Source organism: Folsomia candida, unplaced genomic scaffold, assembly GCF_002217175.1.
Source record: "Folsomia candida strain VU population unplaced genomic scaffold, ASM221717v1 Fcan01_Sc045, whole genome shotgun sequence".
Lineage (NCBI taxonomy): Eukaryota > Metazoa > Arthropoda > Collembola > Entomobryomorpha > Isotomidae > Folsomia > Folsomia candida.
The window spans coordinates 818499-838119 of NW_019091237.1; the positions used below are offsets into that span (position 1 = coordinate 818499).

Genomic DNA, 19621 nt, shown 5'->3' on the forward strand with positions numbered 1-19621 from the left:
GATTCTTGGGTATGGAATTGAGGTGTCGTGGAAATGCCCCTTAAGACCCAGGAGGCTTCACGGTTTTTAATACATCACGGTTAGAGTTGTATATGTTGAATGAAGAGATGGAATAAATTCCCGGAATTTTGATATAAATTTCCTGGAGATGTGGATATTAATGGGGGCATGCATTTCAATTAATGGGTGGCATCCCATACATAAATGTCCCCCTTTAAACACGTACATACGTACAACTCTGGGTGCGAAGTGAGGTATTCTATTCTGAGGATGACGAGAGATGCAGTCGAGTAAGTATTTAGTTAAAAGCGTTTTTTATTTATTTTCCGTACACACTCCGCATCCTCCAACCGATGGGGTACGATCTGCAGTACAGATTTTTCCTTGTGTACCATTTTTTATGCGAGTCGTTCGTCCGTATGGATGGTGTGACTGAATGAGATGTATGTATACAAGTCGGTCGGTCGGTACGTGCGAAATAAAAAGAGCAAGGTTTTGGCTGGCGTTTGCATTTTGCAAAGTCATCCTCGTCGTCTTCGTCGTCGTTGACCTATGCCGAATCTTACTTAAGAAGCGTAGAATGTTGTTGTGTCTTATACGCTCGCTTTTTGGCAATCATATCTCACACGCCAGTTGGATATTGGCTCACATCTGAATAAGAATCGCAACCTTTTAGCACATAGTAATCGAATTTTTCGCCAATCGCAGCGTGGGTGGTGGGTAGGAGATGGGATTGAAATTTCCCAAATTATTGAAAATTGGGTGATATTAAAAGTAAAGTGAGTGTTTAGATTGGTTTTGTAGACAATGTGCTCGAGAAGGTGGTGGTGTATATCCTAGTGGAGTGAATTAGTAGATAGATGAAGCGGCATGAAAGTTGCGAACTAATTGGTCTCCCTGCTTTTGCACCTGTTCTTCATTTGAGGCGGCGTCGTGTTTTAGGATTTCAATCATTATTCCTGAGAGCGAGTGAGAAACGTCCCGATTGTTCCTGGAAACTTAATCAACTCGAGGTTCATCATCTTGTTGCATTGTGAATATTAGTCTGAAATCTGTGCGACTTTATGGTGGTGGATCTGTGTAGAGTGATATAAGTGGGCATTGTATTTTATGGATGTGCCTTATTTATTGCGTGGTTGTATCACACTGGGTGCGTGTAATATATGAATGTACATAAAGTGTGCCTCTATTGTTCTCCGTATCATTATTGGATGGATAGATGCGATACAAATGATGATGTGATCCAGTAGGCTGGACTAGAATTGAAGCTATTTTTGACATTATGAATCCCATCCGGAGAAAGTAGCGTGGATAAAGCGTTGGGAGACTGTTTGGGGATGATGACGAGGTAACGCGGCGGTGTGATGATGGGTGGGGGTGAGAGTGCCGAAGCCAGGGCGACGGTGATGGCATCATCCTCGCCACCACCTGCCCATTGTGGGAGGCTGGATAAATACGGGGTCGCCCTGGACCGCGGGCTCAGTCCGAATATGGAAGAGTGGTTTCTCCTCCTGCTCGCACATCAGCAAGATCGAGAATCAGTCGTGACACCGGCCTCGTCCTCGGAGGATCTTGCCTGTCCCGTCGCCATAAAGAAGCCTGAAGGGACCGGAGTCGCACCTGCCATGCCACCACCCCCGTCCATGGGCAGACCACGGATCGGGCGTCACAACGAGAGCAATAAGACCGTCGTGGCTCCCAACCCCCCGCGGCAAGAAGTGATGACGGACTACAGCGTGTACTTTGCCGGCTTGTGGTTCGCCGTGGGGCTCCTCATCGGCGTCTTGGTGGTCGTCGCGTGCTACAAGAAGTGGCAGAGCGTGAGGAAGAAGAGGGAGGCAAGGAGGAGGCGGTTGTCGCGGGGGGGACGGAGAAGGGCTGGATTCAGGGTGAGGATGAGGAACGGCGTGGGTGAGAGGGATGCAGGGGAGGAGGAGGAGCGGGATGAGAGTGGCGGAGGGGGAAAGGAGTTGGACGATAGGATGGCGCGCTTTAAAAGGGACGGTGGCGACGGAGGGAGCGGCGGCGGGGCTGAAGGGATCGCGGTGGTGGAGCGATGCCCGTGCGGCGCGGAGCTGGAGGGGGGCGAGGATAAGGACGATAAGGAGAAAGGAGGTGGAGGAGAAAGTGTGGACATTGCGGCAGAATCATCGTCGTCTCATCCTTCCCCCGAGGTAAGTTGAGTATTCTTTCTAACAAATATGGACGCAGTGTTTCGTTTCTTACCTACGGGTTTGCCACATTTCTTGCTCTGGAAAGCAAGAAATGCAAGAAATACGAGGTGCTATCTAGCCACGCACCGTATGCAGGATCGGGAAGTGGTTTCTTAAACGCCGTGCATTTCTTGTAGATCTAAATATTTCCCCGAAAGAAACCACTTTCTTGACATTATTTCTTCAACTGGTTTCTTGATTGCACCTGAAACTGTGTGGGGGCGTGGGTGGTGACGCCTGGGCCTCAACTTTTTTTTGCGTACGTGGGTCGAAACGTCTCAACTTATGTACGACGACCCTGAATGAAGGAGTCTATTATCCGCATTTTTTTTTACATAAGCGATGCCGCAACAACTTGTTGATTAGAGAAAAACCCGACTTTCACCCCAACCTGCGTACACACGGGTGGGGCTTCTCCCCGACAAAAGTTTCACCTTACGTAGGTTCTCGCTCTTTGTTATTTTTGGATTTCTTATAAACGAGTCGAAAATGAGTGAGTGATTGGGCTGATGGAAGGATTCCTCTGCTCGAGAATAATTGAAAATTGATTGAGAATTTGACATTCAGTCGTCTCACTTACGTATCATTCCATTTGGGACTCATTTTCACCTACTCTTTGATCTCTTCAAAGAAAGAAAAGGTGTACATTAATAAGGGAAAAGTTGGGCTAGGTAAAAGTTTTGGTGAGTGGGTTGAAGCAGTTGTATCTATGTACTTTTCTAGGCAAAATTATGTATGTGCGTAACACAATGGACTAATTTGAGACGAAATTGTATAGTATGTAAGGTTATGTCAGACAGGGTAGTGAAGAAATTAGTGGGAGTGGTCATGTTTCAGGGCTGCAGATATAGCTGTCGGGTGTGAGGATTTGTTCAAGGTGGTTAATTTTTGGGTACTTTTCGAAATTTTGGAAGTGGCTAGATTTTTCAGGGTGTTGCAGGTGCAAGTAAAGATTTGCAGGAAAGTAGTTTCTTGCATATAGATATTTTGACCTGGGAGAAAGGCAAGGTGCAAGAAACTACGTCCCGCCGCTGTAAATGCAGCATACAGCGCGTGGCTAAATGACAAATTTCTTACACTTTCTGGCAGTTTCTTGCACCACGCATTTCTTGACTTGCTTCGTTTCCACTGCAAGAAATGTGGCAAACCCGTAAGAAAAGGAAAACTTATTTCCCATGAGGAATTGTGTCCCCCAATTTGGAGAAAGCTGAGGCTTTTATTTACTTATTTCCCTTGGTTCAGGCAACTCCCTTGGAGAAAGTGGTTGAGCCGGGTGTCGTCGACGGGGGGAACGTCGTGGCGGCGTTGGAGGAGGACAAAATATTCCTTCTTCGTGTCTCTTCCACCACGCCACCACCTCCACGACGACCCAGCTTCCTAGCAGAGACTGTCCCCTCGAAGGATGAAGTCAACGAGGTCAATACGACCCCCACGACCACGATTAAGGGAAGAAGCATGTTGGGGAGGAAGAGCTCGCTCGGCTATGCTGACCGATTTCCTCCCGGCTCCCTCCTCCGGAAATGCGTGTCCTCCACCCTCATCCCAGAGGCTGCTTGTACATCGCCCCGAGGAGGACCCCTCCTCCCACCCCGGACGGAACGGACGTCAGCCTCAGAATCGGACCTACTCGGGGGAAGAAAGCAGGCAGACTTGATTTCCGTCACCGTGCCGCCCATCCGCCCGCCCTCGTTGAACCTGCTCCACTCCCACCACGTGACGAGCAGCAGTCCCAACATAATCGCGAAGCCCCAGACGCCCGAGAACTGTCCCAACATAATTATCAACCCCCACATTCCCCCGGCAGCTGACAATTGTCCCGTGCACGGAAGAACGTTGAAGAACGCGACACCATCCGACTTCTCGCCCCCACTTTCCCCCATCCCGTCACCACCCCCACCGCCGGCGCAGTACTTCCTGTCCATCCCAATGCCACCACCACCACCCCCATCCGCCCAGGAAGAACAGGACATGCTCCGGTCCAAACTGGTCAACTCGTTTACACGTGTGATGCACATGTTTCTACCGCCGCACTCGGCGACACCTTCTGTTTCGCCACGTGGGCAGAAAACAAGGAATGAGTCGTTGTCTCCGCGGAATCCGTCGACGGGTTCGTCCTCCATCCCGAAGAAGAAGAATAGCGTCCCCACGGCGTCCACGGCGACAGATTCGACACCCCCAAAAGAGACCAAGTTCGTGTTCGACTTTGACTTTACGCATCACTCGAACCCTCCAACCTTTAAGCTGATGGCGATCCAGAAGGTGGACGAAGATGAGAAGGGTGACGAGGATAATGAAGATAAGCACGATAACAACGCCACGACTCGTAGGACGGTTCATAAACAACGGTCGTCCTCCTCCGGGTTCGTTTGAGTGATGATTGATGATCCTCAAAACTTATTAAAAAACACGTGTTTTACAAATATGTATTTATGTAAATGTCGATTATTTTTGTGTACTTTTTGATGGGATTTGAGTGGGTTTCATTTCATGCTTCACACACGTGTGCATATCTACTTCTGATGCGATTCGTAGCGTAGTCTTGATCTTGATGTGTTGTAGTTTAGCTAGTTGTAGTAGAGTACGAGTAACAATAAGATGTGAAAATAAAAGTGTTCTTTAGTTGGCTGGGGTTGGATTGTATTGTTGGTGGTGTACCATCGTTGTGCTAATATTTCGCACATTATTCGGGTGGATATCGTCTTGATTTACTTGGTGTTGTTTGTTTGTGCTAATATTTGGCACATTCGGGATGGATATTATTGTCTTAATTTAGTACTAACTCTTCCTGCTTCACTAATACGCACGCATTGCTTGGATGATGATGACGACAAATGGTGATGATGACGGTGATGAATATTGCATAACTGGTGGTTTGGCAAGAATGGTTGATAATGAGAGGATTGCTTCTTCTTCTCGGCAGATCTGACCCACGCACCTCGTCCAACACGAGCGAGGGGAGCGACGATGACGAGGAAATCCTGGGATCCGACGACGACGAGCAGGAAGACCCCAAGGATTATTGCAAGGGTGAGGATTGGGCAGTATTTTGAGCTTGGGTTTGGATTTCCTGGGGTATTAGAGCCATAAAAAGAGGAGAATCTACCTGGAGAAGGCAGCAGTCGTATGAAAATAGAGGTTTTGTGAAGAAATTAAGCTTTTAATAGAGGTGTCGAAATATATTGACTCAATTCACGCAAGTCTTACCAAAATCTGGAAATTCTGCAAAGTTTTACACAATTTTGCAAGTATTTCGAGGAGAAATAAGGTTACAACTTTGTGTAAGCTTACAAATCAGATAAAGGGGGTCACTTAATTTTTTAAAAATTTATACAATTATGTTACAAAACGCACGGATTTTACGAGTTACAAATGACTGCGTGAATTGCCTCACTGTATTTTTGAAAAATCTAGAAAACAATGTATTTTTCCTGCAATGGAAAGTTAATTTCTTCACAAAACCTGTGTTTTTGTACGACTGTTACCTTCCCCATGCAGATTGTCGTCTTTTTGTGGGTGTAATACCCCCGGAAATTCACCCCCTTTGGAAAAACGGGGCTCAAAATACTCTATTTTGACCAAGTATCTTGACCACATGGGTGGATTGGTGACATGTGGAGGGTCGTCATCTAAAAAACAACTTGTGTGCACAGGTGGCTACCACCCCGTGAGGATTGGGGACCTATTTCACAGTCGTTACCACGTGGTGAGGAAGCTCGGTTGGGGACACTTTTCCACCGTCTGGCTCTGCTGGGACTTGAAGCGAAGTCGGCAGTACGTGGCGCTGAAAGTCGTCAAGAGCGCGCCCCACTACACGGACACGGCTCTCGACGAAATCAAACTACTCAAATGCGTATGTTCAGAGATAATTTTTGTTCTCAGAATGGAGATCGACCAGCGGATGTGATCCGATTTTGAGCAAATTAGTGGCAAATTTATTTAGTATGAAATTTGCGAAGGACACGACCTCCCAATGGGCACGTTTGGCAGAGATATTTGCATCAGAAGAGGAGAAAATGTAAAGTAACGTTGGAAAGTGTCAAATTTGGCAACTTTAAGACATATTTTCTCCTCTTGGGATGCAAATATCTCGGCTAAACGTGCCCATTTGGAGATCGTGTCTTTCGCAAATTTCATACTAACTAAATTTGCGATCGATTGAGACTAATTTGCTCAAAATCGGAGAGCATGCGCTGTGAGACCTCCATTGTTTAGTTGGTTAGCTTTAAACTAATTAATTTTTGGTGGGTGTTTTTCCAGGTGCGCGAGTCTGACGTGGGTGATCCTCACCGCGAGAAGACGGTCCAACTCTTGGACGACTTTAAGATCACGGGGGTGAACGGGATCCACGTCTGCATGGTGTTTGAAGTGTTGGGAAACAATTTACTAAAGTTGATCATTCGGTCAAACTATCAAGGAATTCCGCTGCAAAATGTCAAGACTATTATTAAACAGGTATATTTCTTGTCTGGATTGTTTTGGGAAGTGGTTAATTATGATTTTGTATTTGTTTTCTTGCAGACGCTTCAAGCTCTGGATTATTTGCACACGAAATGCAAAATAATTCACACGGATATAAAGCCGGAAAATATTCTAATGTGTGTGGATGACGCGTATGTGAGAAATTTAGCGAATGAGGCGACAACGTGGCAAATGCAGGGGGGACGCTTGCCTGGGTCGGCAGGTAAAAGAATTAGATTAATTATAATTACAAAATGGTTTAATGGGAGTCTACTCACGGCAATATTCACATACTTAGCTCGCAAAAACATAGCGTAGGACTCGATATGGTCAAAATCCACACATTTTAATCATTTCTCGGCTCTGGGAATTTATTTTAAAATTCTGGACGAGAAATTTGTAGTGAGTGAGTTGATTGATGGAATGGCGATGATTTTTTGAAGCCGGTTTCGATGAGTTTCAATTTTTCTGAAAGCTTCTTAACCTTGAGATCTCCTCCTTCAAAACCTGTCAAAATATGGAGTGTATATTTTTTAGTTCGCAACTCCCTGCTCTACAAATTTGCCGTTCAGAATCACTACCATAAAATGACAGTGTTAAGTTCTGGGTCGGTCCGTAAGTCAATGCAAGTCGCCCCGTAGAGGAGACAAAGAAGGAAGCGGAGCAAACACTGCATGCATGAATGCATGAACTGCTACCCCATACATACATCAACTGATCAACCAACCATCATTACTCATCAATAGTGGTTATCATGATAAGTGATCGTGATAAACACTATTAATTAATTATTTTAGTTTGAGAAACTCCACCCACAGCGAGTGGCATATCAATTCGAATGTATTTTTGACGCTGAATCCAACGCCATTAATAGTTTTGACCTCCGAGGCCCCCGTGACCTTCCCGTGACCGTGGCAGCCAAATATGGCTTATCCGTGATGTCGCATATCAATTCGAATGTATTTTTGACGCTGAATCCGAATCCGTCAATAGTTTGACGTTAATTATAGAAGTTGGGGTTTATGGAACTGAACGGGAGCGTGAAGCGCGGGAATATAAATAGTTAGCTATGCAGTTACTCCCACACGACGGGAATTTAAGTAATTAGCTATTCAACTACTCCCACAGGGGGAAATCAAATTGTACTGTGACCAGGTTAATTAAAATGCAGTATGACTGGGGCAAACCCTCACTCTGATGTATGTATGTAGTACGACGAAGTCTCCACTGGGAATTATTTAAAGTATAGCATGACGGATTTTTCGCTTTGGGCACACCCCCCACTGGAACTCTAGAACCCGGCCTTGGCCGGGCTATACGCTAGTTTTAAAATAAATTCCCAGAGCAGAGAATTGATTAAAAAAAGTGTGCTAATTTTGACTATTTTAACGTTGAGTCATCGAATCCTAGATTAAATAATTTGTCACGAAATTTGTGACATAAAAACTTGTGTTTCTGGAAAAGGATGAAATTTGTGTTGTAAATTTATCCTACTTATAAATCGATATGTCCATATTCCGGAAGATGACGGAGGTGCGATGCAAAATATGTGCAAAGTTGACGTGCGTGTACTCAATGAATGCTTGTTAAACTTATTAATATATGTTTATCTCTCATCTTGCAGTGAGCACAGCCCCGAAGGAATTCCAGAGTTGTACGTCTACCTCGAAAATGTCCAAGAACAAGAAGAAGAAAATGAAAAAGAAGGCCAAGAAGCAGGCCGAGCTGCTGGAACAGCAGCTGCAACAGTTGAAAGAGGCGGACGAGGATGGCGGCGGGGAGGAGGAAATGACAGGCGGAGGGGATCACGAAGAGTCGTCGTGCAGTGGGGGCGGCGGCGGTGGTGATGGCGCGGAGGGTAAGGCTTGCTGTTTTTAGTGGGTGGGTGTGATTGGAAATTTAATTGGGTGTTGTATTTGTAGGAGGTCGATCTCATAACAAGAGTGGCGAAGAGGAGGAGAAGGAGAACGGTGAGAGGGGGGACGATTCGAATAATGAGGACGTCGATGACGACGAGGGACGTCCCCAGATGAGAAGAGACGGTGGTGGAGACGGGTCTGAAGGGGAGGATAAAAGCTTGGGTGAGTAAAGTAGCAAATTTCAGTGTTGCAGATGAGTTCTAGATTAGTTGGCCTTACTTAAAATCACTATAACTAGTGCATTAACTTGTACAAAATTGAAATTTTAAGCATGTTTTGGACTCCCAGATAAATTTAAACTTTAACAAAATAAAAAAATTGCTAATTTTTGGACAAGATTGTCTACGACTCATTAACAGTTTGGTTTCAAAGTGAAAAAAGTTAACATTTTTGTACTTGTTTGTACGATTTCATCTTAAATTTATCTACGAGTTGAACAATGCTTAAAAACTCAATATTGCACGAGTAGTTGGTGACTATTTCTAGTGATTTTAAAGCCAACTCATTAGCAAATTTCAATTGGATGATGTAATCAATGTTTGGCTATTGTTTTTCTTGTCCAAATAGCGGTTGAAAACAGGTCCAGTTTCAACAACTTGGCCAACGCGATGATCACCATGTCTCCGCTGAACGGGCACGACGACGTTGGTGGCGGCGGCGGCGGTGGGGTCATGCACCAGTCGAAAAGTACGGGAGAGAGCGGACTGGATGCCATGGCGGGAGGCATGATGCAGAATGAAGGTACATATTTGCCTTGAATACTTAATAATGGAGGGCAATTTTGACTACTACGTTATAATTTTTAGGAGGTGTTAGTAGTGGGAGTGGCGGTGGCAGTGGTGGTGGTGCCGCGGGGAGTTCGTCGTCTTCTTCCGCCATGCGTCGCACGACGTCATGTCCCGACTCGAAATCTATCCTTGCTCGGCCAGACCCGGTCAAGGAAATTTGTGATATTCAGATTAAAATTGCAGATCTTGGAAATGCGTGCTGGGTCGTAAGTCGTCTTCTTGGCACTCTTTATACATGCGTCACTCTGATGAATGAATGAATGATGTTGCATGTGTCCATTTTGTGTAGGATCACCATTTCACGGAGGATATTCAAACTCGTCAATACCGTTGTTTGGAAGTCTTACTGGGGGCAGAGTACGGAACTGGGGCGGATATTTGGAGCACGGCCTGCATGGTGAGGACAAAGTTATGAATGAGCTAAATGCAGTGTTACAGTCCCAAAATGTAGTGTTTTATTTCTTGCGAGTTTGCTAAATTCCTTGCACCGTCAAGAAATTCAGGGTTCAAGAAAGTGCAATAAAGTGCAAGAAACATGCTCCATATGGCACCGTATGGCGGGGCGTCGTTTCTTGCACTTGCATTTCTTGCAGGTGGAAATATTTATCCGCAGAAAACCACTTTCTTCCCGTTATATTTTCCAAGTTGTTACTTGCACCCGAAACACTGTTAAAATGTGAGCATGTTTGTTCCTCCTTAGGCATTTGAGATGGCGACGGGCGACTATTTATTCGAACCACACACGGGGGACGACTATTCCCGGGATGAGGATCACTTAGCCCACATCATCGAACTTTTAGGAGCCATTCCTCGACAAATAGCTACCAATGGGAAGTACTCCAGAGACTTTTTTAACAGAAAAGGTACTCAATCCAAATTATAAACGTAAAATCTACTCAGAAAACTAACTATGCTCTCCTATTTTTAAGGTGAACTTCGTCACATTACCCGTCTCAAACCGTGGAAGCTGAATGACGTCTTGTACGAAAAGTACGAATGGAGTGCCGCCGACGCGCACGGATTCTCCTCCTTTTTAGTCCCGATGTTAGAATTCGATCCGTCGAAACGCGCCACGGCCGCGGAATGTTTGCAACATCCTTGGCTCAACTCGTAATAGTTGCGATGAGAAACTGATAAAAATGGAAACTCACAGAAATCTTCTCTCGTCTTCTTCCTTTTCTTTTTTTTATACCGTTTTATTTAACTGTAACTTGAATTCAAAATTAATTAATTAACTAATTAACTAGTAGGTAGGTAGGTAACTATACGAGAAAAAAATACTTATTGATTGTTAATCATTAAAAACGAGCAGCCTGGGAAGAAGTCAATTAAGTCAAAATTATGAAGTATATTAAATTAAAGGTAACATGTAATAAGGAATAGTGCATAATATTTTATGAATTAACGATGCCATTCTCTATACATACATATGTAAATGAGTAGGAAACACGTGTTACGAAATTTATGTGAGTATATATCGTCTTCATTTACATATTTAATAAGATAAGTAGGGATTGTGTTTTGAATTAATTAATTGTTGCTATTTACACACACACACACACAGCCAGTCATTGAATGTAATGTAATGTATTTAATTTATAAATCCCCTGCTACCACTAATTGTTGTACTGAATTGATCATGTAAGAAAAAATTCGGATGAAAATTATTTATATTTACATACGTAAAATCTCTGCTGGAAGTTAATTAATTTATGTATCGTAATATTCTCACAGGAATGAATTTTAGGTGTGTAACTAAGAATGGAGGTCGACGAGCGGATGCTGATCAGATTTTGAGCAAATTAGTGTTAATCGATGACAAATTTGATTAGTATGAAATTTGGGAAAGCCACAATCTCCCAATGGGCACGTTTGGCCGAGATATTTGCATCCCAAGAGGAGAAAACTCGTAGAAAATTTTGAAAGTGTAAAACCTGTGAAATTTACTGCGCGTTTACTCCTCTTGGGATGCAAATATCTGGGCCAAACGTGCCAATTGGGAGATTGTGGCTTTCCCGAATTTCATACTAATTAAATTTGCGATCGATTGGCACTAATTTACTCCAAATCGGAGAGCATACGAGGGGAGACCTCCATTAATCACGGGGTGATGGTGGGTGGGTGTGGTCTTGTGTATGTACCTGTCGTTTTTTGGGAAAATTGATAACTAAAAAAATCAGAATAACGTAAAATTAACTGAAATACGTATGTACCATTGTTTAAAAAAAGATGGTCAGGAAAGAAAATCAACCTGTTTTAATTATGTCCTAATTTATTTGAAAAATTGTAAAACTAATTAAATAAAATTTACGTATGAATATGAATTTGACGAGAAGAGGGAGACGCGACTCTTTGGCCTTTCGTAGCGAAATAAACTCGAGTAGAGGAGGAAAATTCTCATATATTCTGAAAATATTGACTCAAAAACTGTAAACTACTTAAGTACGTAACGAGTAGTGAACAAACAATTTACATGTATGTAACTCGCTGATATAAGGTGTAGGTAGGCATAAGATAAGTGAATATGTGGAGGGCTTATCTAGAAATATGTATGTACATATTCCTCGTCAATATTGGCAAAGTATTTATAAAGATATGTAGTGCTGCTCGGACTATAATGCGTATATTCTTCGAGACCTTGGGAAAATCAACGTGGCGTAAATTTGCACATTTTTCTCGACATGTGCAGAAAAATGGAAAATTTCCAGCAGATTTGTCTGTTTTTTTTCTGCAAAATTTGTCTGTAGAGTAAAATGCACAGGATTTTTTTATGCAGAAAAATTGGAAATTTTCAGGAAATTACAAAATGAAAATTTGTTTCTTTAGCAAAATTTTACCAATGCAGAGACACGAGTTTTTTCCCCCGGGGGACATTTTTAGCCGAAAAATGTGCCAATTTTCGCCACGTGGATAGGCAAAACAATTACTTTGTTGTTCTTCTTCTTCCTCCTCATTGTACATTATGATGGACTGGTTATCATACTTTTTACGGTTATCTTTATCTCGATGTATGTATGTATAATTTGTAGTCTTGTCAATGTTACTTATCTCTTGCGTTATCTTGGTCCTCCTCCTCTCTCCGGCGTAGGCTAGTTTTTTAGGCCATTTTATTTCAACTTTTACTACTATTTTACTACTGCAGAACCCTTTTCCGGGGGGAGGAGCGAGTCTCGGGACAAGTCGCTGTCATTGTCCTGTTTATTTATAATGACACAAAAATATGTAAATCTGTGTAGAGGAGGGCAATTAATTAATAAGATGAAGGTGATCAAGGCTATCAAATTACTGAATAAATATGTAGGACGTAAATAATTAATATTAATATAGTTAGCTAATTAATTTTTGTAATAATGTTAACGGGCAAACTTAATGGTGGGTGGAACTTTGAAATGGTAACGTAACGTATTTCTTCACCACTAAAAACACGACGCTACGCCGATAAACTATAAGAATTTGGATGTAATAAAGTAAGAAATTTGAAAAAAAGTAGTAAGATATTTTTTGCATACTCGTAAATTTGCACGTATTCACACTTTTCACGTCTAAAAGAAGCAGAAGAACAATTTCATATTTCATTTCTCATGCAAATATCCGTAATATGAGTTATTTTTTTGCATAACATGTAACACCCAAAATTTGCACATATTCGCATTCTTAAAACGTTTTTTCATGAAAATATGTATCCTGGAAATATTGCTGAATTTAACACATTTTTTAAATCAAACCAGAAAATTGGAAACGATCGGACACAATTATCACGGTTCATTTGTTGCGTATTTATCCAAATTATGTTTAGCATCGTGATTAATTTATGTACCAATTAGTTTAATCATTAATGTCCCAGGAGCAGAATTAGAAAATTGCTATTCTTATCTCATTTTCGTCTCTTATTACTCTCAAAATTAAGATTTTAAATCTCAAATTCCCGTCTCAAAATTTCCATCCCAAAATTTCCGTCTCAAATGCAATCCATTCATGCGCGTCACTGATTCTCATATTTTTCCGTTCTCAAGTGCGGTAGGCAAAAAGTCAAACTCGACAATCACACGAATCTTGTTGACTTTGTGAAGAACTTTTTGCTCTCTCGGACGACAGATTAATTAATTAATTAGTTAGTTAGTTAATTGCTTAATCCCATGTCGAAATGGACACCCACCTCTTGGGCGACCGTGGGATGCATCTGGTTGACGGTGTAATTCGAAAATTTCGTGTCGCCAAAGTATTTCGCGAAAATACGGACCGTATAAATTCCCTGTGTTTCGCACCACAAGGCGACCTCCTGATCAGTTCTGCGGATGATGACCAGATCGTTCTTTACGACTGTGAAAAGGGAACGTAAGGAAGATAAGCGAATTTAATCATTTTACGATAACGAATCACCAAGATTGTCAAAATCAGCACATTTGGAATCATTTATCGGCTCTGGGAACTTATTTTAAAATTCTGGCCGACAAATTTGTAGTCAGTGAGTTGATTAATGGAATGGTGGTGAGGTTTTTGAGCTAGTTTCGATAAGTCCCAATTTTCCTGAAGGCTTCTTAACCTTGAGATCTCATCCTTCAAAAAGTGTCAAAATCTGGAGTGTACATTTTTAAAAAATTGGGAACAACAAGCTCTACAAATTTGTCGTCCAGAATTTTAAAATAAGTTCCCAGAGGCGAGCGAGAAATTATTAAAATGTGCTGGTTTTGACAATTTTGGCGATAAGTCACGTAATTAATGTGTAATTAATTATCAATTTCTCACAGACAACGACGTGTCCTCAACTCGAAAAAGTATGGCGTCGACCTGATCCACTTTACTCACGCGAAGAACACGGCGATCCATTCTTCCACCAAGGTTGACGACACGATCCGCTACTTGTCCCTGCACGATAACAAATATCTCCGCTATTTTCCCGGACACACGAAGAAGGTGACGACGTTGTGCATGTCGCCGATGGACGACACCTTCCTCAGTGGGTCGCTGGACAAGACGTTGCGCTTGTGGGATTTACGGTCGCCAAATTGCATCGGTTTGATGCCCCTGCTCGGCATCCCGGTGGCCGGCTTTGACCCGGAAGGACTCATCTTTGCGGCCGGAGTTAACAATGAAAGTATCAAGTTGTATGATTTGCGGTCTTTCGAAAAGGTGAGCAATTTGTTAAATTGGTTATCGAAGTGAATTACTAATAACGACTCAATTCACTCAGGCTTTGGTAACATTGTAAAACCCGTAAGCTTACAAACTTTACAAAATTGTTCACGTAAAAAATTAGGTTAAACATTTTTGAAAACTTACTCAGATCAAGGGCGTCCCTTTATTTCGGAAAAGTTTGTCAAATTATGCTGACACACTGATTTTACAAAGTTACCAATGCAATGACTGCGTGAACTACCTCAATAATTAACAACTCCATCAAAATATTTATCAAATACTTAAGTATTTATGATTTAAAAATGTAACACTTGGATTTCTTGGTGAAATTGGATTGTTTAAATGCAATTATTATATTTTTTTATGGCCAAATTTTTTTGGGGAGATAATTTTATAGTATAAAATCCTTGAAATATTGACAAACTTCGTGTATTTTTGAAAAATATAGATACCAGAATGGAATAGTTTTACATACTTGCAACAAATAGCTGAAACATTTACAAAATTATAGCAAGAAATATTGAAAAATTGACATTTTAGTTAATTAAACACCCTTGAAAGTTGTGTGTCATTACAAATATGTAAAAATATGATGGTAATTTGTCTCCTTTTACTTTTAGGGGCCGTTTTCCACCTTTAAATTCGCCTACGACAACGAGAACGAGTGGGCGTCCCTGAAGTTCTCGCCGGACGGGAAGACCATCATGATTTCCACGCACGGCCCCATCATTCGTCTCGTCGATGCTTTTCACGGCCTCCCCCTCCAAACATTCTCGGGCTTCAATAGCAGCAAAACTGCCACGATTGAAGCCTCGTTCAGCCCTGACTCACAATTCGTCCTGTCCGGAAGTATGGATGGGGCCATTCACGTCTGGAGTACGGAACATGGACGAAAGGTGGATAGAATAAATAATTATGGATTGTTCAGAATTAATACATGATCGGCCACCACGCAATGTTTAGGCGTAATCTGTTGATGTGTTAAATTCTGGAGAATCATGACTCAAAACTTTAGAATGAAGGTCTCCAAGCGTATGCTCACCGATTTTGACAAGATTAGAGTCGATCGGTTACAAATTTGATTAGTATGAAATTTGCGAAAGACACGATCTCCCAATGGGCACGTTTGGCAGAGATATTTGCATCTGAAGAGGAAAAAACGCCCAGTAAATTTGAAGATGTAAAATTTGTCGACTTTAATGTGCGTTGTCCCCACTTTGGATGCAAATATCTTTGCCAAACGTGCCCATTGGGAGATCGTGTCTTTTACAAATTTCGTACTAATTAACTTTGTAATGGATCGACACTAATTTGCTTAAAATGGAGAGCATACCACCATTTTATCAGTTACATTTGGCCGATCGTCTAGTAATTCATACATTTCAAAATTTTGACCAAAACTTGACTATGCTTTCCTTTTCCACGTGTCATTTTTAGGTGGCCGTGCTGACCGGGGACCACACTGGACCCGTTCACTGTGTCCAATTTAATCCGAAATATATGATGATGGCGACCGGGTGTACAAATATGGTGAGTTCACAGCACAATTATGCAAATCCATCTCATCAACTATATTTAACTATGCACCGCCATCAATTAACACTTGATACGATTTCTTTCTTGCAGTCATTTTGGCTCCCGGCAATTGAAGAGTGAAATCATTTACGTTTTCCACATCCGGTTATGTACCAAAACAAACCTTACCAAATACTCTCCAAACAAAATCCCACCTCATTTTTATACATTGTTAACGTTATTTACATATTATTTATCTATGACATATATTTATTAATTGACATGTGGCATGACATTAAATTGACAAATATTTAGCCTATTAGCTACTTTTCGAGTAGACAGACTGCCGTTTATAACAAGTCTAAAAAAATACGGTGAACTGTAGTAAAAAACCAAATCCAGAATAAAATATGTTTTAGAAAAGGCAACCAAATCATCTTTTTCAATTCATACTTTACTCCATTTGCAGGATTTTTGGACAGTGTTTCGTTTCTTGCGGGTTGCCATACATTTCTTGCACTGGGAAATAACATACCTGTTCGAAAACACTTTTTCACTCAAATTTCAGTCATCCTGATTTCGAACCGAAGATTTTCATTCACATTCAGTCATTTTCGCTCAAGTTCATTTCATTTCAATTCATCTGACTTCATTCTTACTTCGCCTCATGTATTAAGCATAGGGTGAAAAATGAAATGTGTGAGAAATCTTTCATTCACAGTCATTCATCTGAAATGACGGAATCTTTCACTCATTTTTATTCAAATGACAGGAAATTCATTTTCATTCATTATCATTCTCTATCATAATCAGTTACATGAATGAAAGTGAACAGGTTTGGGAAACAAGGAAATGCGAGGTGCAAAAAACTGCAACAAATATGCACCATCCAGCCACGCGCCCTACGAAGTATTGCAGATTGACGTAGTTTCTTGCACCCTGGATTTCTCCCAGGTCAAAATTAACCACTTTCTCCCCCTTATTTCTCCCAAGAGGTTACTATTGCACCCGAAACATACATATTTATATTTCTGCAGTCATCCAAATAACAATTGGTCTTCTTCTCGGCTGCGTAAGTAAAATTCTTGGGAGTCAAGCCGGACAAAAAAATGTTGGTGAAAAGTTGTGTCGTGCGTCTAACAAGCCGTCCAATTACGTAATGTGACGATTCGTCACCAATATAACGCGTAGGCGAATGAACTCGTCTCGAATTTTGTGTAGGTCTGGTTTTTTCTTATTATCCAGGTCATCGGATAACTCTAGTTGTTAAGTGCTCATGCAAAGCAAAGTGGCCGAAATATTGAGGGGATAATTGACCAAGTTATTTTCTCACGGTTCGGGTTAGTAATAGCCTTATTACTTAACATATTTATGCAAATATGTATACTTGTTGCGTCTTGGTACGAAAATACGTATGTATTTGCTTGCACGGCATAACGTCATTGATCCGCATCCAATCCATTTCACGCCAGGGTTCGTAAATCATTGTCGGGGGTTCGGTTTTGTGCAACAAATCGTCATGCATGCGGGTTTTAACACAGAATTCATACCGAGTGGTGCACGTGCAGCGTCTCGTTTTGGGGTCCAAACGAATTTTTTGTCAGTCTTTGCACATATTTGGAACTAGTCTCTCCTTAATTTGGAGCATTTTGATGTGCGTGTAATACCATGAAATTTGGAAAAACTTTTGTTTTAGCATGTTTTCTTACAAGGGAACATACCGAGGTGTCCAACGAGTTAAGGGTCGACACCTATACCAAAATGACCACAATACATGACTTATTAAACAAACTAAAGGAATTTCCGTGTAAAATTCACTTTTCGTCACGTTGTGACGATATTTGTGACGAGCGCATGACCATCGGGTTGCCAGAGAGGGAGAGGTCAGCCGCTGAACGATCAGGTCGACCACAGAGAAGCGTCGTCGTCTTCAGAGATTTCAAATTTCAAATAACTTACACATTTCCAATTTTTTCAAAATTTCATAATTGTTTCAAAATTTCAAAATTTCGAAACTTTTTAAAAATTTCAATTTTTTTAGAAATTTCGAAATTTCATCAAAATTTCAAAAAGTTTTTCAAAATTTCAAAATATTTTCAAAATATCTTCAAACTTAAAAAATGTTTTCAAAATTAAAAAAATGTTTTCAAAATTTCTTAAAAATTTCAAAATTGTTTCAAAATTTGCAAAAATTTGAAATCTCTGAAGACGACGCTTCTCTGTGGTCGACCTGATCGTTCAGCGGCCGACCTCTCCCTCTCTGGCAACCCGATCGTCATGCGCTCGTCACAAATATCGTCACAACTTGACGAAAAGTGAATTTTACACGGAAATTCCTTCAGTTTGTTTAATAAGTCATGTACTGTGGTCATTTTGGTATAGGTGTCGACCCTTAACTCGTTGGACACCTCGGTATGTTCCCTTGTTAGTTGAGAATTTGAGAAATGTTCTAAATCTTGCTGTATTACAGACAAAAAAATCTCAAAATTAGTGGGAGATTGCATAAATATGCGTCAAGAGATTATCGAAACATGCAATACTTGTAATATTCCGCCCCATTTACTATTTTGATTTCCAAAATTGGTTAAAACCGTTTTTTTCACAGTGGTTAAAACCATTCGAAGTGGATTTTTGTATTCACAGATTTTTTTTTGAAAATTTCTTTAACCATATATGATTTCATTTTAACAGCTAGCATATTTCTCACCTATGCATTTGCAGATTAATACATACATAAATGTACCCTGATTTCCACATGTAACGCAAACCAACACAATCTTAATGCAATCAAAATTTCCTGAAAACCCGGGATATGTTCCCGAAACCCTGCGTGTATTTATTAGCCTTGTTATTAGAGGAATGAGAAAGGGAAAGTCTGGAGGGGAGAAAGTTGTGGAAAAAGTTGTCCTCCTCCTCAACTCAGTCGCTCACCTTCTACCTCCTTATTTCCACTAATTGACAAGTTTTCACTTTCCAACTCCTTCAAACAGCCATGCTCATTGCCCAGAGTGACTGACTGACTGGTTGGCAAGGCAAGGCGAGGTCATCACCTTTGACATCACGGCATCTCAGATTTATTCGTGTCAAAGGAGGAGGAGGAGAAAGTCAATCATCTTACTTATTCCTTTCATCTCTTCACGCGATAACTTTCTCTCATAGGTAATTAGGCATTTCGAACTAAATGAAGGTGACGTCCTTCGCCACGAGAAGTGGCCGTGGAAGCCATAGGTAGGGACATCTGGGGACTTTAATATGGTAGGATAGGGGAGAGACGGGTTTGTATAAGATGGGGAGATGATGCGGACATCGAATAACCGTGGGGACATGGCACAACCCTTCCGCGGCCAGTGACGACGAGGACGAAGTGGGATATCAAATCTGTCACAAGAGGTCAAATCAACTCGGTCTTTCACCACCACGCCGAGGAAGAATTGCATAAGGAAATCGGTGCAGTGTTTCGGGTCAGGTAACTACTTGCAAGAAATGGAAAATTGCAGGTATTTCGGTCGGCAAGAAATGCAAAGCGCGAGAAATTACGACCCCCGCCGGGGTAAATACGGCATACGACGCGTGGCTGGATGGCGCTTATTTC

At 41.5% G+C, this 19621-nt stretch overlaps 2 protein-coding genes across 3 annotated transcripts; both read left to right on the top strand.

Annotated features, from left to right (window-relative positions):
* Positions 1-601: 601 nt before the first annotated feature.
* Positions 602-12867, top strand: LOC110861803. 2 transcript variants are annotated; one of them, XR_004833264.1, is made up of 14 exons: positions 602-2174; positions 3456-4573; positions 5134-5240; positions 5864-6063; positions 6471-6665; positions 6732-6894; positions 8296-8529; positions 8594-8752; positions 9158-9331; positions 9397-9584; positions 9668-9775; positions 10079-10241; positions 10308-11019; positions 11113-12867. XR_004833264.1 is itself a non-coding variant. In XM_022110938.2 (13 exons), exons 1-13 carry the CDS (start codon positions 1365-1367, stop codon positions 10490-10492), a joined length of 3804 nt encoding a protein of 1267 aa, XP_021966630.2. In that variant the 5' UTR covers positions 602-1364; the 3' UTR covers positions 10493-12867. The 2 variants fall into 2 exon arrangements, 1 of the variants encoding a protein (XP_021966630.2); XM_022110938.2 differs by having other exon boundaries at positions 10308-12867.
* Positions 12868-13400: 533 nt separating this feature from the next.
* On the top strand, positions 13401-16463 carry LOC110861794 (WD repeat-containing protein 82). The gene is made up of 5 exons (XM_022110924.2): positions 13401-13713; positions 14127-14508; positions 15135-15410; positions 15952-16044; positions 16141-16463. The coding sequence occupies exons 1-5, from the start codon at positions 13523-13525 to the stop codon at positions 16168-16170; spliced, it is 972 nt and encodes a 323-aa protein (XP_021966616.1). The 5' UTR covers positions 13401-13522; the 3' UTR covers positions 16171-16463.
* The last annotated feature ends 3158 nt before the right edge of the window (positions 16464-19621 follow it).